The sequence below is a fragment of the Chiloscyllium plagiosum genome, chromosome 19 (assembly GCF_004010195.1).
Source record: "Chiloscyllium plagiosum isolate BGI_BamShark_2017 chromosome 19, ASM401019v2, whole genome shotgun sequence".
Classification (NCBI taxonomy): domain Eukaryota; kingdom Metazoa; phylum Chordata; class Chondrichthyes; order Orectolobiformes; family Hemiscylliidae; genus Chiloscyllium; species Chiloscyllium plagiosum.
The window spans coordinates 43367781-43386182 of NC_057728.1; the positions used below are offsets into that span (position 1 = coordinate 43367781).

The following is an 18402-nucleotide window of genomic DNA, read 5'->3' on the forward strand; positions in this document are numbered from 1 at the left end:
AATCCAAACTTGCAAAACTCAACCACAGCATCCATTGTTAGATGTGATTCGGCAATAAAACTACATTTTCTGGATCATCCTGAATGTGTGAAGAATTGTACTGCCAACCAATTTAGGTATGTTAATGATGTTTGCAGTATGTTGCAATTGTATGCACTAGAAGCTACATACATAAGTATTATACAAAACTCTGTTTTTTGCAGACAGAAAGAAAATCTAAACATGCTAACCGTGTTTTAACTCAACAAAATAGGTGGTAGCCATTTGCTGCTGCAATTGTCAGGGCAATGGTTGACTGATTAGAGTCAATCTACCTGGTACAGAATTTAAACTAAGCTTTGCAGTTAGTTGTCAATCATCATTAACATGTGCATTCTCCATGGCAACACCTCTACCGATCAGCATTCTTCTCTCATTCAGTATAAATATTGATATTTTCCTTAAATTTGCAATGCTACAGAAGACCCTGACAAGTACAAGACAAAAAGCTTCAACACAATGTGTCTTTTTTCATCAACACAAAAGTAATGATGGCCTTATTGCTACCACTATAATTCCAGGAAGTTATGTCATTCATGAATAACATAAATGTTATCATAACAAAATAACTAGATGGAATATTAATGGGGGAATTGGAGGCATTGTGGAAAAAGTTCTGGAGTAAGGAGTTATGAGAGAGTTCGTGTCCGATCAGAAGTACTTCCAGCAGGCACTCAGGATGAAGGAGGTAGGTGTAAATTCATTCATTCCTAGAATTGCCATTATCTTGCCCAGATAGACTGCCACTTTTCCCAATATCAGAACACCTGACTGACTGCAGTTACGTGTGAACAGAAAATGGCAATGAGGCTGACACCCTTATTATTAATACTTGATGTGCTAAATTACCTCAGAGGAGCCAGTTGGTTGTTACGTGTTTTCCAACTTCAGTTTCATCTGGCAGTGAGTCGTTTGGTGGCAAGTTTGACTTGGGCATCTGACTTTAACCTAACTATACCTAAAAGTTCAATTGGTAAAAATTTGCAAGTCGTGTCTCAATAGATATCCTAAAACAGGATGTGCCACTCTGATGAAGCAGGTGTCAACTTTGGGTAAGTGACAGGGTTAAGTGATTTCAAAACCAATGCATCATACCTCAGCTCTTCAGTCCGGCCACATTGAATTACGAATGTTTATTAGATAATTAAACAACTCACTCAATGATGACGAAGCACAGCATATCATGCAAAAGATAAGGCTGAAGCGATTACAACAATGTTCAGCCAGTAGTGATGAGTGGATATCCACCTTGGTCTCCTCTGGAGGTTCATGGCATCACAGATGCCAGTCTTCAAACAATTTGATTCATTTAATGTGATGAGAAGAAACACTGAAAAGGTTCTGGAACCTGAGATTCAGCAACAGTCCGAAAGACCTGTGCTCCCGAACTTGCCATACCAATAGCCAAAACACTCCAGTACAGCTACAACACTAGCATCTAACCAGCAGCATGGTAGCATGTCCAGGTATGTTCTGTGTACAAAAAGCAGAACAAATCTCATATTGCCAACTACTGCTCCAACAGTGATCAACAATAAAGTGGTGGAAAGAGTTATCAACAGTGTTATCAAGCAGTCGAAGAGTGTGGTGCTGGAAAAGCACAGCCAGTCAGGCAGTATCCGAGGAGCAGGACAGACAACGTTTTGAGAATAAGCTCTTCATCAGGAAGTGTTACCAAACAGCACTTGTTTAGAAATAATCTGCTCACAGGCACTCCGTTTTGTGTCTGTAAGGCCCACTCAACTCCTGACCTCATTACGGCCTTGATTTAATTATGAAAAAAAAAATCTGAATTCCAGAGAAGAATTCAGAGTGACTGTCCTTGACACTAAGGCCACATTTGAATCAGTGTGGCATCAAGGAGGCGAGCAAAATTGAAGTCACCAGGAAGTGGAAGAAAAGCTCTTTGCTCATTAGAATCATAGCTAGTACAAGGAGGATGGTTGTGGCTGGAAGTCAGTCATCTCAACCCCAGATCAACAGTGCAGAGATACACAGGGTGATGTCTTAGGTCCAACCATCATCAGCTGCTGCATCAATGCCTTTCCCTCCATCATAAGGTCAGAAGTGAGCAGGTTCACTGATCATTCCACAATTCACAACTTCTTGGGTAAGGGACAAGTCCATGTCTAAATATAACAAGTCCTTGATGATAGCCAAACTTGGACTGACAAGTGGCAAGTAACATTTGCACAAAATGGCAGGAAATGACCATCTCCAAGAAGAGAGAATCTAATCATTGCACTTTGTCATTACCTTCTCAGAATGCCACTTATCTTTATCCTAGGGATTATCATTGACAAGAAACTGAACTGGACCACCATATAAATACTGTGGCGACATGACAAAATCAGAGACTAGGTATTTTGTAATCAGTAACTCACTTCATGACACCTCAAAGTCTATCCATCATCTATAAGGCACACGTTGGGACTATGAGGGCACACTCTACACTTACCTGAATGTATGCAGCTCCAACAACATTCAAGAAACTTAACATCATCCATTACAAAACAGCTTATTCAGAAACATTTAGTCCCTTCATCGCTGAATCACAGTTGCACCAGTACATATCACCTACAAGACTCCTTAGACAGCATCTTCCAAACCTGAAACCACTATCATTTAGAAGGACAAAGGCAACAGATAAATGGGAACACCATCATGTGCAAGACTCCCTCTAATCCACTCACTGTCCTGACTGGAAATATATTACCATTCCTTCAGTATCGCTGTACAGAAATCCTGGAACTCCCTCCTTAACAGCACTGTATGTGTCCTAACACCCCAAGAAATGCAGTGGTTCAAGAAGGTAGGTCATCACCATCTTCTCAAGGACAACTAGGGTGGGCAATAAATGCTGGTCAAGCCAACGATGCCCACATCTCCTGAATGAATTTTTAAAAACCATGCTTATCAAAATTCATAGCAACATTCAGCTTACAGTTTTATTACACAGTCCAATAACCCTTCTCTTTTAGGTGGCTTTGATATAATTGTGACAGCTAGGAGACCCAAGTTATACTGTTAATTGGAAATTATTTCAGTTGCTATTGAGCTAAGTGGCAAAAAAAACCTGCATATGTTTTAATTTTTCACAAGTACTTTATGTTTAATATTACAGTAAGAAAATAAATTATTATTCTTAATCATTGATATCTCACTGAAACTTCACATCTATTATGTGTATTCAACAAGTATTGTTCTTATGTATTAAAGATATTACCTTATCATGAAGCGACTCCTCTAGTTGTTTCCTTAGTAGTTCAGATTCTTGAATCAACATGTTCTAAGGTAACAAAGCATAATTATTTGTAAAATAAGTCACAATGGCAAATTTGATCAAACAGTACATTTACATTTGTTATCAAGATTTGTATATGAAGGACTTCAACAGTTGGTATATATTAAATTTCTACGACAAACCATTTCATACATTTAATGAAGTGTTAAAAAGCTTTCTCACTCCAGTTCATTAATAATGGTTTCATACTATTAAAGATGCCAATGAACTATTCTGTGCTCTTATTGAAATATGCAAATACTTTATGTATTATAATCATGAGATTCCTTTGACATCATAACATGCTTCCAAATCAATGCCAACAGTAGCTAAAGTGGAATTTGTTAAAAAGAATCTGCGGTCAGTGGAAATATTTTACTGTTCTCTACCCTGTCTTTTCCTGTTAATGCCTTGAAGACTTTGATCAGATCATCCTTAATCTTCTAAATTCTAGGAGGAGGGATAGTGGCACAGGTGTCATTGACAATGAGCTGGCTCAAGACTGATGGGCTCTCTTTAAATTATATCTTTATTTTTCTTATTCTTAAAATATTCAAAATGGCATTGGATTATCGCAACAGTGGAAAAGCTTATCACTATATTTTACTGTTTTTCTCACTGTAAAATACAAGTTACAATAAAAATAGTTCATTCATAACTTAACCTCTGAATACCAGATATCATACTTATAAATATACATTGTACTCCTCCAAGGCCAATATATCCTTGTCAAGGTGTGGTGCCCATATCTACTCACAATACATCAAGTAGGGTCTAACCAGGGTTTCGTATAGCTGCAGCATAACATCTGTGTCCTTATAGTCCACTCCACCAGATATAAAGGCTGGTATCCATTAGCATTTTTGATAATTTGCTGCACCTGTTCATGGCATTTTAAAGATCTCTGCACCTGAACCTCAAATCTCTTCGGACATGGATTGTATTTAACTTCATATCATCTAGAGAGTACCCAGATATATTCTTTCTTGGTCCAAAATGGATAACATTACACTTGCATACGTTGAAATCCATCTGCCACAATTTGCTCATCCACAAAGCAAAACATTATAAAGTAATATTGATAGACTATCTCGATACTTTCTAATTTGCCACCTGTCATCAGAAAATTTAGATATCTGACTTTCAATGGCATTATTCAAGTTATGAATAAATAATATGAATAATTTAACATAGATTATTGTGGTACACGAGTCACATCTTGCCAGTTTGAGTACCAACCCTTTATCCCTACTGTCTGTCCACTGCCACTCAACCAATTTCCCAGTCATGTCACTAATTTGCCCTCAATTCTATGGGCTTCTACCTTACTTAATACTTTCTTATTGGGAATTTTATCAAATGCTTATGGAAGTCTAGATAAACAACATCTATAGACATTCCCCTGTCTACTAGCACAGTCACCATTTCAAAAGATTCAATGTGGTTTGTGAGGTATGACACACCTGTCACGAATCCATACCAGCTCTCCCTGATAATCTGAAACCTTTCCAGGTTTTCAGTTACCCCCCATCCTTGATTATTGACTCCAACAGCTTCCCCACCACAAATGTTAGATGAGCTAGTACATTATCTGGTCAGATATGACACCAATTGTTAAAGTTTACTTGAGAATGTAACTTTGAAAAAAGTTTGCAATTTACATATGAAAGAACTGAAACCAATATGGTCACTCTAAAAGATGAGAGACTTTACAAACCATTCAGGTTTTTTCAATGTATAATTTCAGTTACATCACACTGTAAACTTGTGCTATAAATTCTGTGTCTTACAATCTTATTCTCCATAACCACCTGATGAAGGAGCAGCGCTCCGAAAGCTAGTGTTTCCAAATATAAGTGTTGGACTATAACCTGGTGTTTTGTGATTTTTAACTTTGTACATCCCAGTCCAACACCGGCATCTCCAAATCATGTCTAATTCCCTGGTTTTCATCGTTCATCATTTTTAAAAAGCAGAATGACATGCAATGTTCCAATCCTGAGGGATAACTCCTGTATCTAGGGAACTCTGAAAGCTTATAATTGCGGTATCCACAATGGATTTTAACACACTCAGACAGAAACTGTCAGGTCCTGGGGATTTGGCACATTTCAGTTCTATTAATTTCCTCATTACCAATGTTTTATTTATGTTAATTTTATTCAGTCCCAGTCCCCAATCCACTAATTCTTCTTGACTTCCAGCAAGCTATCCTTCCTACTGTAAATTGGGGCAAAATAATTATTCAACATATTTGCCACTTCCCAAAGTTATTGACAATATCCCTACTTTCAGTCTTTAGTAGGCCAACATTGATCGTTCCTGACCACCTGCTTTCCCTTTGTGTAACTATAAAACTTCTTATCGATTTTTATGTCCCTTGCAACTTTCCTTTCAACATCCCTTTTAGTAGCGAATATAAGCTGCTTTGTGGCCTTGCTCGTCTTTGTATCAGATTAGATTAGATTACTTACAGTGTGGATACAGGCCCTTCGGCCCAACAAGTCCACACCGACCCGCCGAAGCATAACCCACCCATACCCCTATATTTACCCCTTTTTTAACCTAACACTATGGGCAATTTAGCATGGCCAATTCACCTGACCCGCACATCTTTGTGACTGTGGGAGGAAACCGGAGCACCCGGAGGAAACCCACGCAGACACGGGGAGAATGTGCAAACTCCACACAGTAATCATTCCCATTTGACAGCATCTGCGCTGAGTTTTGCATTTCTGTAAGCCTTTTTAGTTTTATATCGTCCCTTATCTCTTTAGTTACCCTAGGCTGTTTTTACTGTGAACAGTGCTTTTCTCTCTCAGGGGCTTAAACTGTTTTGTATTGTGTTAAATATTTCTTTAAACATCCTCCACTGTTCTTCAATTGTTTTTCGCACTAACAAATTTTCTGTTTACTGTGGGCAGCCTTTGTCTCATCCCAGCCTTCCTTATATCTTAAACTCTCGTAGTTGATTTGTGCCTTGTGCTTTCAAATATTACACTAAACTCTTTCAAATCATTGTTTGATAAATGTTCACACACAATTAGGTTACTAATTAAATCTGGCTCATTACTCATTATTACAAGATAATGCATGGCTTAGAAAGGGTGCACGCTGGGAATTTGTTTTCGTCAGGCGGGGATACCACGACCTGTGGGCACAGCCTTAGAATTAGAAGGGGTCAATTTAAAATGGAAATGAGGAGACATTTCTTCATCCAGAGAATGGTGGGCCTGTGGAATTCATTGCCACAGAGCGTAGTGGAGGCTGGGATGTTAAATGTCTTCAAGGCAGAGATTGATAAATTCTTAATCTCGAAAACAATTAAGGGCTACAGGGAGAGTGCAGGTAAGTGGCATTGAAATGCCCATCTGCCATGATTGAATGATGGAGTGGACTCGATGGGCCGAATAGCCTTACTTGCATTCCTATGTCTTGTGGTCTTATTATTATAATATCCAACATTGCATCCCCGCTTGTTGCATCCAGGACATTTTGCTGTCGGAAACAATTCCAGATATGCTCCAGAAATTCACTATCTTTCTGACAGGTTATAGTCTGCCTCTCCCAATCTATTAAAATTCAAATTCTCCCCATGCCTTTGCTGTACACTTGTCTAATATTTATACAATCTAGCGCTTTATGGCTGCTACTGGGGATCTATAAACAACACCTATTACAGTTTTAAAATCTTCACAGTTTTTTCAGTTCCACCCATATGATCTTCACTAGATGTTTTTCCCTTATTATATCCCTCTTTACCACTGAATTAATTTTGTTCCTAATCAGTAAGGGTACTCCATCCAGCAGTCACTCTACCATTTTTCCTATCTGTTTTGTAAATCTACCACCCTTGTAAATTAGTTCCAATCTTGAGCAACCTGTAGCCATGTCTCAGAATGGCTAATACATTTTTATCTCCAATTTAAATTTGTGCCTGCAAATCATTTGATTTGTTCATTACGCTCTGTGCGTTTGTGTACAGAACTCTTATTTGGGCTATACAATATAACCTGTCCCTCAGCACTGATGCTTTATTTACTTATTCATTATTTCTCTCTTTTGGTTTAATTAATACCTATCCTGAGAAAGGCAAGGAGAAAATATCTGGTGAAAATTATGGGGTCGAACCTTACTTTTTTTTTGTTCACGTGAGAGTAGTGTTGAGTTTTTTTGGACAGAGTGTCTCAGGAGACTTCTGCCAAGACCTTGTGCCGTAACTTAACAAACACAACCTATTGACTACCTGCCCACCCAGAGTGCCCCTTACATTCGTTTCCATCTGCCTCTTCCCACATGTAGTTCTTAGAACAAATCACCACTCTGCAGATATTTGCCAAAAGACCAATCCAACCAAGCTATTAAAAGGCTATTGTACCTTGACGATCCTGATGAACCGTCACTGGACTCAAAACATTAACTCTAATTCTCTCTCTCTCTCTCTCTCTATACAGATGCTGCCAGACCTGCTGCATTTCTTTAGTACTTTCTGTTATAGGGCAAACCAGTGTTGCCCATCACTGGCAGTGTACTGTTACTGCATCTACACTATTATGGCACCACACTCTAAGTCACCACTGCTCAGTTCACAGTGCCCACTGCAAACACACAGCTTGTCATTGTCCAGAAGGAAACATCACACACAGCCATGCAGTCAGTCAGCTCCAAACATGAGTTTTTGTTTAAATTTCCAGACAGCAAAAAGAAACTAAAAAAAAACAAAAAAGGTTGAAAGTCTGCCCTCACATTGCAAACTAAATGCTGCCATTATGACCAACGACTATTTTATAATGCACTATTGTCTCCGCACCCAGATCGATATCTATTTGAACCAGGTGTGAATCACATCCTGATTGCCTCATTGTGATCAATTCAGCTGAACTCTGTCAAATAGAAGGAAAGCTTCTTCTTCTCCAATGTCCTCATTCGCCTCTTTGGAAAACTGTTCCTAGTTCCCCTAGTTTCTCAGCATTCCAGCACATCACCTCATTTCCTGCTCCAATTGGTCACAGTGTCTGGATAATGCAGCACATTCAATCCTGATCACAATGGAAGGTTCTTTGCAGACTGGTTCAAGCAGCAGTAGAGTATTTTCAACAGCCCTCTACACTGCTCCTCTAAAGGCCTGGTCAAATCTTTGGGTGCCATTATATCAGTGTTCTGCATCAGTTAGGAACTGTACAATTATGATGTGAACCATGGTTGCAGTGGACTTCCATCAGCCCCAGTAACCAATATTTTAAGGCACCTGGACCCTCAAACACATGAGGTACATGAGAGTGCTCCAGAAAATAGAAGTTGTTGCAGCTGACAGCATAGCACACACACACCCAGAGGACAAAGAAGCTTATTGGGTTGCTTGGACATGGACTTTTTCACATTCCCACATAGTTGGTCTCAATCCTCTCCAGTTGTCTCATGGATCTTCTCCTCACAAGGGGAGAGAAATCAAATATCAGCTACTCTGTCTAGACCCTCTCTGCCCAGTAATGAGACATTTTCTCCTTCAATGAGACAAAAGGAGGGATTGAGTGAGGTGAAAATGGAGGAAGACCATTGGAGGTGTTGGAATAGAAGAGGGGTGAGGTCCTCAATGAATTAGTAGGAAGTGAAGAGGGCAGGAAGGGTTAATAGTTTAAGAAGATGAGGTGGATAACAACCATTGAGTAGAGATGCCACTCACAATCTGAGTATCTTGGATTATTAATCTTGGGGTGATGTTAATGTGCAGTGGCAGAATTAGATTACATGTGAGTGAACAGTAAAAAGATAATGGCACTTACAATCTAGAGCTGTATAGCATGGTCATCTGTTCGTCCATGCTGACCAGACACCTGAAATAAATCTAGTCCTGTTTGCCAGCATTTGAACTGTATCTCTCTAAAACCTACCTATTCATATACCCATCTCGATGCCTTTTAAATGTGGTATTTGTACCAGCCTCCACACTTCCTCTGGCAGCTCATTCCATACACAGACCACCATCTGTATGAACAAGTTATCCCTTAGATCCCTTTTAAATCTTTCCACTCTCACCTTAAACCTATGCCCTCTACTTTTGGACTCTCCTACCCTGGGGAAAAGACCTTGACTATTCACCCTATCCATGCCCGCATGATTTTATAAACATCTACAAAGTCAACGCTCAGCCCTGTTGCTCCACAGAAAATAGCCCCAGCCTATTCAGCCTCTCCATATAGCTCAAATCCCCAAACCTTGGAGACCTGTGAAATTAAATACATTATTTTCTTTATCCAAAAAGGACCCTTTCTTTCATTTCACAGTTACTCTACATTGGTTAGTAGATGTGTTCCATGAATTTGTCGAATGATTGCTGAATATTCCTTTTCATCACACAAGATGAATGCCTTAATTTGGGCTCCATTGAATAGAGTTAGCTTTATTGCCAAGTGCACTCAAATGAGGACTCGCCTCCCACATTGCCCTCTAGTCTGGGACTTGCCTCCCATGTCGGCCTCCAGTCCAGAACTCATCTCCCATTCTGGCTTCGGCTCCAAGACTCAACACCCAATCTGGGATTTGCCTCCAGGACTTGCTTCCAATCCAGGATTTGCCTCTTGCAGCGGTCTCCAGTCTGGAACTCGCCTCCTGTACTGGCCTCCGGTCCAGGATTCACCTCCGGGATGTACCTTCCTCTCTGGTCTGGCCTGGGAATCGCAATCCACACCGGCCTGGTCTGGGACTTGCCTTCTATGCCGGCCTGGTCTGGGACTCTCCTCAGACAGGCTCCGGTCTGCAGGTCAAATCCTCCATTCCACTCCAAGTACAGGCAGTTTTCCTATAACACCATAGTTGCATTCTCTTGCGACACTGTGTTATAGAAAATCGTGCAATAGAAATAATGGAGTCCATGGGAAAAACAAGGTTGGGGTGAACCACCAAAAATACCAGTAAAAATTGAAACAAAAATATTAGTTGTTAGCCTAACACAAACTATAGCACAGTCTAAGTAAATGTTGACCTGTTGTATGGTAATATATAGTGCAGGCTTCAACTGATTACTCTCGACTGGCATCTATATCTGCTGGCTGCACTACATTCTAGCCAGTCTTCTGATCTCATCCAGTGGTAACACTGCACAAGTCAGATCCCAAAATGAAACCTGGCTTGACATTTCAAGGGCTTAATCTCTTTCACTAAGTGTGAATTTTGTCAAGTTTTTCGGAGGGTTTCACATCAGGATGCTTGGGGACATCTATCACCTTAATTTACAAAGCCCACCTGATTTATTACCCAAACCACTTCTCTCTCACATTCTAGCACCATCATATCATTTGGCATTTCCAAAACAACTCACCACTTCCTGGATATTCCAGAATTGACTAACATCCGTGGTGCAGCACCATCTTTAAAAAGATATTGTGCACCCAGTCAAGCGCTGTCAGTCCAGAGCAGCCTGCATGGTTACTGACATTGGACCTGGACGTGGCAGACAACAGAAAATTGGTGCCTCTCTTTGTGGGCAGGGACATAGTGATGCTGCTGATGGCATGGGGTGATGCAGAGGCAGGATGTCCTTTTCTCCAGGACAATAGACGACACTAGTCTTCTGGAACCATACCAACTTGGACCAGGGTTAGCATCCAGGCCAGTGCAGGCTAAACCATCTGAAGGAATGCTCAGAATGTAGGAAGATGATCAATGACCTCCTCCACTTTGCCAATGAAAGTGTCACCATCTTCTCATTGATACCTCACCCTATCTCTGCCACTGTACCCACCCTTTCCTGCAACATCTTCCCCACTCACTATCATCCTCGCTAACATCTGATCCTGAATATCTTCTGCACAACCTACTCATCCCCTCAGGACATCTCCACACATGCACCAGAAGTAACAGTGTGCCACCCACCTTTCTCTCCCACACACACTATGTGTCAAGTTTCTTGACTCTGACCACCCTGAGCAGCTGACTGACCATGTCCAAGCCCCTGTACTGGTAGCTTTTTGCAACTGGTTACCATTGTGATTGGTCATCGAAAGAGATTCACACGAGTTTGCAAATATTCTTTAACATCTAAACATTTTTTTTTAAACAAAAAGAGATAAAAGCTCTTAACACAAACAAAAAGGCCAAGTTTCAAACTGCTCCTCAACACTGTCCTTTTACTGTCAATTCCAGTGAAATTTCACTTTTATCTCAACTCTTTAGGTTTTTAAATTACAGATTGTTCCCAGCATCTAGTTCTCAGGCTGTAGAGACATTTTCACAATGCTTTTTCCAAATCCACTACCACAAACATTTCACAATACCTTTCATGAAGCTCTTCAGGGGAAAGGGCACGAGCAGGCTGATCATGTGATGCTGACATGGAGTCCTATTCTCCACACAGCATGACACCTAGCACCGGGGATGAGAATCGCGTAACAGCGAACGGAGTTCGCTTTATGAAACAAATGTTGGCAATTCACAAATCATGTTACAGACAAATCATATTTAATAAATGTGTGTTATGGGAGGACTACCTGCAAGTTTAAAGTAAAAATTTTGAAAAAAATTCAGAAAGGGAAACAAAAGAGAAACAGAAAAAGTACATAGGACCTCTGGCTGAAGCATCCAATTCTGCTGCCATCTCAATATTAGATGGTTCATAATCATTTAAGCACACGAGTATGATTAACAAAAAGTCAGGCCTAACGAGAATTCAGCAATTTCTAATACTGTTTCAGACTAACTTCCATGTCAACATCCCAAAAGTAAATTATTATTTTGAAATTAAACATTAATAGTTTGAATACCATATCAAATGTTTTAAGTATTACCTTGTCTTCTAATGCAGCCATTCGCTCTTTTAGATGCAGTTGAAGTCGCTCATTTGACTCTGTGAGCAATCTGTCCACTGTGTCAGACAGTCTCTTATTGTGCTCTTCATTCATTTTCTCTCTTTGATGGGCCTAAAGCGTGAAAGTTAAAAAAGCAGTTTTGGAAAACATTTAAATTTATACTGAAAGTTAATCACAAGCTTGAATAATTACACTTCATAATTTATTTGACAAATCCAAGAAAACAGCAATTTATGTACTATAATCACTTGGTGATTCTGTCATTTATTCAAACTGGATTCAGCCAGTACTGTGGATTAATCTTTTTGCTATATAGTGTTCTATATTTTATTACAATTTAGCAAGACCAATTTGTCTTTATATGGTATTTCGTTTGTCATGAAACCATTTTTCATTTGAAATGCATTTGGACACAAATTTTCCAATTAGATTGCTTCCTTATATTTTCATTGTCTTTTGATTCCACTTATTTGAAGGCATCAACTTGTCGCTAATTTGCTGGTGACATATTTTAGTTTCAGACCGAATATCCCAGATTTGCAATGATCATTACAGTCTTGTATTGTTCCTATTGTACTTGTCTAAACTAAAAACTAATGGAATCCCATCAGTACACTACAGATTTTCTCATGTGTTCTGAATCCAAAGTATGAGGTCAGGAAAAAAAAAGTAAATTTTAAATGTGATATTTTATGAAAAGAATAATCTAAGTCAATTTGTTTTGAGCAGCAATTTCTAAAATCAGCAGTGGGTCACAAGAACAGACAATGGAATAGTACAACACAAGTTGAAGTTGAGTAGATTGGAACTGTGCTCACTTGAATTTAGAAGAATGAGAGGTGACCTTGCTGAAACATACAATATTCTCAAGGGACTTGACAGAGTGGATGCAGAACAACTGTTTCCCTTTGTGAGAGTGTACAGGATCATAGGGCATAATCTCTGAATAAGGGGTCATATATTTAGGGCAAAGATGATGAGGAATTTCTTCTCTCAGAGCATACTGATTCTGTGGAATTCTTTACCATAGAGGATTGAGGCTGGGTCACTAACCATCTTCAAGACAGAGATAGACAGATGTTTCATCAGTAAGGGAATTAAGTATTGTCGGGAAAAGGCAGGAAAATGGACTTGAAGATTATCAGATCAGCCATAATCTCACTGAATGGTCTAGCAGACTTGATGAGCTGAATGGCCTTCTCCTGCTCCCACTTCCTATGATCTTATGTGTTGTAATTTATTTGTTAATAATAGATGCTAGCATTTTCCCGATGACACATTGGACTAACTGGCTTATAGTTTCCTGCTTTTTGTCTCCCTCCCTTCTTGAACTGGGGTGTTACATTTATGTTTTTTTTAATTTGCTGGAACCCTTCCAGAATCCAGTGAGTTGTGGAAAAGTTGGAGCAATGTCACCACTTTCTCAACAGTCACTTCCTTCAAAACTCTTGGATGTAGGCCATCCAGTCTGATGATTTGTCTGTCTGTCATTTATTAACTTGTTAAATACCTATACTTTGTCCCTCACAAAAGTGACTGTTCCAAGTATTTTCATTCCAAACTTTGCTTTTCTGAAACTTTTGGGACATTTATAGAGTTTTCTACCATGAAAACTGATGTAAAATATTGGTTTAAATTATCTGCTATTTCCCTGTTCCTCATCCTCCAAAGATCCTACATGCATTTTAGCTACTTTCTTTTTACATACCCATAGACATTCTTGCTGCCTTTTTCTTGTATTTCTTGCCAATTTAGTTTTATAATCAAGTTTCTCTCTCTTTATTAGCTTATTAGTCATTGTTGCTCATTCCTGAAAAATTCCCATCCTCTGACCTACCACATATTGTCTACCTTAGTTTTTGATTGCATACTCTCCTTGACTACCATTGTTAACATTTATGTTGGTTTTGATGGTTCAATTTCTTTTTGATTGGAAGAAATTATTGCACAGTTATGATTTTTTTTACTAGTCTGCCTCATCTACTTTTGTACTTTGTCCATTTTCCCTGTAGAGTTACTTCATACCTCAGTAATTGCCCTTATTTATGTTGAAGACATTGGTTTGCAAGCCGAATGGTTTCTCTCAAACTCTAACATAAAATTCTACTATATTGTGATCACAGCCTCCTGGCAGATCCTTAAATATGAGATCTCTTTTCATACAATACAATAGTGCACAGGAACAGGTCCTGTGGCCCACCAAGCTTGTGCTGATTCCTAATGCTTATTTAAACCCCATACTTATTGCCCATGTGTGGCTTCTATCCCTCTGTTCACCTCTCCTCTCTCACCTCTCTTTGATATTTTTAACCTTCTCTTCAACTGAATCCCCTCTCCACTAGAACATTCTGACAGGTGAGTATAAAGCATTTTCTTAAATCCCACTTTTAGGTAGCATTGATTTGTTTTTAATGTTATTCATCAGTGGAATTTGTCTTTCAAATGCAAGTTGTCCCTTATATTGACCAGTCTTACTAATTTGTTCACAGACTTTGCAGTTTTTTTCCAATGGAAAAGGCACTACAATGCATTGAAAAATGTTATAAGATGTCCTGTTAGGCAGTGCTGTCATCTGTTTTGCTGTGAGTTAAATGGGGCTGGCTGATAAAAAACAAACAGCTACAGCAGTTGGAAAAAAAATTAAACATGTGCTCCCTTACATTTTTCTCCCCCAAATCATGGTGGTTGTATTTTAAAATTTTTTTTAGAGTGAGACAAAAAATGAAGACAGCATTGTGAATAGACAGTACTATTATATATTTTTTCCACCACCAGGAAAACACTTGTGTGACCTATTGAATATTTGCAGGTAAAGCCTGTTAAGAACAATGCTAACATCAAGGGACGGTGTGGAGAAATGGAGGAGTCTAAATCAAATGGAATTGGAGGGACAAATAAAATAGTATATCCCCTGCAGTGCCCACCTAAGTGTTACAAGTATTACAAGTCTTATTCACATTGCACAATATATCATTTTCTTAGTATCCATGAAATGAAGGATTTTACTAAGTGGTGAGAAGTGAAAAGTAACATAAAGCAATTTCCATCGTTAATGTATGGAATGTGAAGCACTGGGTGAGTGGCTATTGGAAAAACATGGGGGACATGACGGTGATATTGTTAATGGAATGGGCTATGGTGATTGATGATTGCAAGGGTATTCAACATCCCAGAAAAATAGGCAGAGACAGGGATACACCACTGCACCATAAGAGCCCTGAGACTTGAAACTCATCCAATTATTGTCAAAGTATCTCAAACATTAGCCTTACACAGGAACCACAAATTAAATTCAAAATACAGTACCGTCAGCATATTTCCCAAGTCTGGGAGTAGAAACAATCCATTCACAACCATTTATAGAAGCAACCCTTAAACTAGAAATACAACGAGTAAAAATGGAAATAATTAATGTAGTGTAATCTAGGTTTCACTCTTTTGTCTCATTTTCTTAATATGACTTACTCTCTGAAGTTCCTGATTCTTTTCTTCAAGCTGAGTCTCTAAGTGCCTCAAACGTTCTTCTATACTGCCATGCCTCTCTTCAGCCTGTAACACAAATTGAAAAAGCTGAATAGACCTCAATTTTATTTTACCCAAGTCAATGTACATGTGATTACTTTAAACAAGAAAGAAACAAGCCAAGCTCAAGCCTACGCGGTCCGAGGACTCATGTTCAGATTTAAGCAGGCAGCTGGAGATAATTGCTTAATGTTTGTGAACTTGTAGTCTATAACACCTAAGCATTAGCAATATTTTCTTATACATTTCAAAAATATTTTCATGAATGAATGAGTTCAGCCATATGTAACAACATGCTGGATTTTCATGGTTAAACCAAAATCCTGCTATTTTTAACAAATCAAGCTTGTCAAGCACAAAGCTGCACAATGAAAAAAATAACAGAATCTAATTATCATCCAGCAAGACTACCTTCCTAAGCATGGTGATCATTTCTTGCAGGTTTGCTTCCAAAACATAGGGATAATCATCAGATGAAGTAGAAGAGGTTGGGTCAGACTGACAAGTCAAGGAAAAGAGGGACAAATCGAAAATCAGAACTAAAGACACAAATGCTTAATAAAATACAACACATAATGTTGAAAACAAAAAGAATGACTAAAAAGCCATACACTAACTGCACAAACAGTAGCATTTCTAAAATCATGACAGTTATACAAAAATAGTTAATTACATGGAGGTTCACCAACTGAAACAAATATCAAAATGTTGTTGCAATGTTTTCGCTTCTGTAATTAATTTTTCTCTAGCAAGTTCAAAATGTAAGCTGGGGTTCAATGCAAGTTTATGGAGGGAAAACAATTTGGTCACCTCTGTGAATAAAAACTTATTGCAAATGATGGATGCAACATTTTCCTGTAATCATCTGCTAATTGTTTAATATAAACATTTGTTTATTACTGTTCTGCTTAGGACCATTTAGTGAAATGTTACTGAACAGAAACACTGATTGGAATTTAATCCCCACTGCCCTGAAATTGGTCTGGGAGATGATATGAGGGTGGAAAGGGGAAATGATCTAGAAAATTAGGCATTGTTGAGATCACTTGGCCACTTCAGGCTACGTAATTGCCTCATTGTCAGTGTTGTAAAAATGATGGCCTTTGATCATCAAGCTGTACCCTAAACTAGGATATTCAGATTGCAGGGGCTAGGAACCCCAATGACAGCCTTCAGATTGCCCAATTAGAATTAAATCTCTTTGAGGCCTCTGGTTATGGCTAATTGCTACCACCCCTCTAGCTGCTAGATGGGCACATCAAATCAATCAGTCATTAATTTTTTTCACTAATGCTGTCTGCCTTGCTGAGACTTCAAAACACTTTCTGTTTGTATTTCAGATTCCCAGTATTTCCAGTAGTTTGCTTTTACAAATAATTTATTGATGGTATAATACTTTCATAATCACAAATCTTCTACTAATATTGTTTACCATATATCGTGGTATACTTGGGTTAGTTTATATCCATACCGATAACTATTGTGGGACTTAAACATTTAAAATGTCCATCCAAACATTAAACAATGTACATCATAGAGTAAAACAATCCACAAAGGACTTTAATTATGTGCTTCAGTTGAGTCAGTAGGTGAACTGCTTAATATTTACTTAGTCATATTTCAATTCTTGTTTAGATTACTGTTATAACTATTTCCTGAATAAATAAATAACCTGAACTTATATATTTTCTTTCAAAAACTCAACATGTTGAACAGGCTCAACAGACCACTAGGCCTACTTTCTCTCCTTTTTCTATGATCAAAATATTTTGCTGGTAATTGGGTAGTTTTGAAATATAGACACAGTTAAAACATAAGTAATGTTAGATTTGTGAACAGTAAAGTCAAACAAACAGCAATGAGATAAATAACTAGAAAGATTGTTTCTGGTGATTATTGAGTGATAAATTTAGAACATAGAACATTACAGCACAGTACAGGCCCTTCGGCCCTCGATGTTGCACCGACCTGTGGAACCAATCTGAAGCCCATCTATCCTACACTATTCTATTTTCATCCATATGTCCATCCAATGACCATTGAAAAACCCTTAAAGTTGGCAAGCATACTACTGTTGCAGGCAGTGTGTTCCATGCCCCTACAACTTGCTGAGTAAAGAAATTACCTCTGATATCTGTTCTATATCTATCATCCCTCAATTTAAAGCTATGTCTCCTTTTGACGGCCCTCACCATCCAAGGAAAAAGGCTCTCACTATCCAACCTCTGATTATCTTATATGTCTCTATTAAGTCACCTCTCAACCTCTTCTCTCTAATGAAAATAGCCTCAAGTCCCTAAGCCTTTCTTCATAAGACTTTCCCTCCATACCAGGCAACATCCTAGTAAATCTCCTCTGAACCCTTTCCAAAGCTTCCAAATCCTTCCTATAATGCGGTGACCAGAACTGTATGCAATATTCTAAGTGTGGTTACACCAGAGTTCTGTACAGCTGCAGCATGACCTCGTAGTTCCGAAACTCAATCCCTCTATCAATAAAAACTAATACACTGTATGCCTTCTCAACAACCCTATTAACCTGGTGGCAACTTTCAGGGATCTGTGCACATGGACATTGAGATCTCTCTACACATCTACGCCACCAAAAATCTCACCATTAGCCCAGCACTCTGTATTCCTGTTGCTCTTTTCAAAGTGAATCACCTCACAGTTTTCTGCAATAAACTCCATTGCCACTTCTCAGCCCAGCTCTAGAGTTTATCTACATCCTTCTGTAACCTGCAACACCCTTCAG

The 18402-nt window shown here is 38.7% G+C and overlaps 1 protein-coding gene across 10 annotated transcripts in view; it reads right to left on the minus strand.

Moving 5' to 3' along the window:
• The window catches only part of ppfia2 (PTPRF interacting protein alpha 2), a 540387-nt gene that overhangs the window by 158124 nt on the left and 363861 nt on the right, over nt 1-18402 (minus strand). For 9 of the 10 annotated variants that reach the window (XR_006314523.1, XR_006314525.1, XR_006314524.1 and 6 more), the window contains 3 exons: nt 15592-15675; nt 12106-12237; nt 3266-3328 (listed from right to left, as the gene is read on the minus strand). Coding sequence is in view for 7 of the 10 variants with exons in the window: in XM_043709678.1 (XP_043565613.1) it covers nt 3266-3328; nt 12106-12237; nt 15592-15675 (279 nt within the window). In the remaining 3 variants the exon portion in view is untranslated. Of the gene's footprint in view, nt 1-3265; nt 3329-12105; nt 12238-15591; nt 15676-16059; nt 16142-18402 lie in introns of those variants that run through there. The other variant, XM_043709682.1, reaches the window with a different exon arrangement.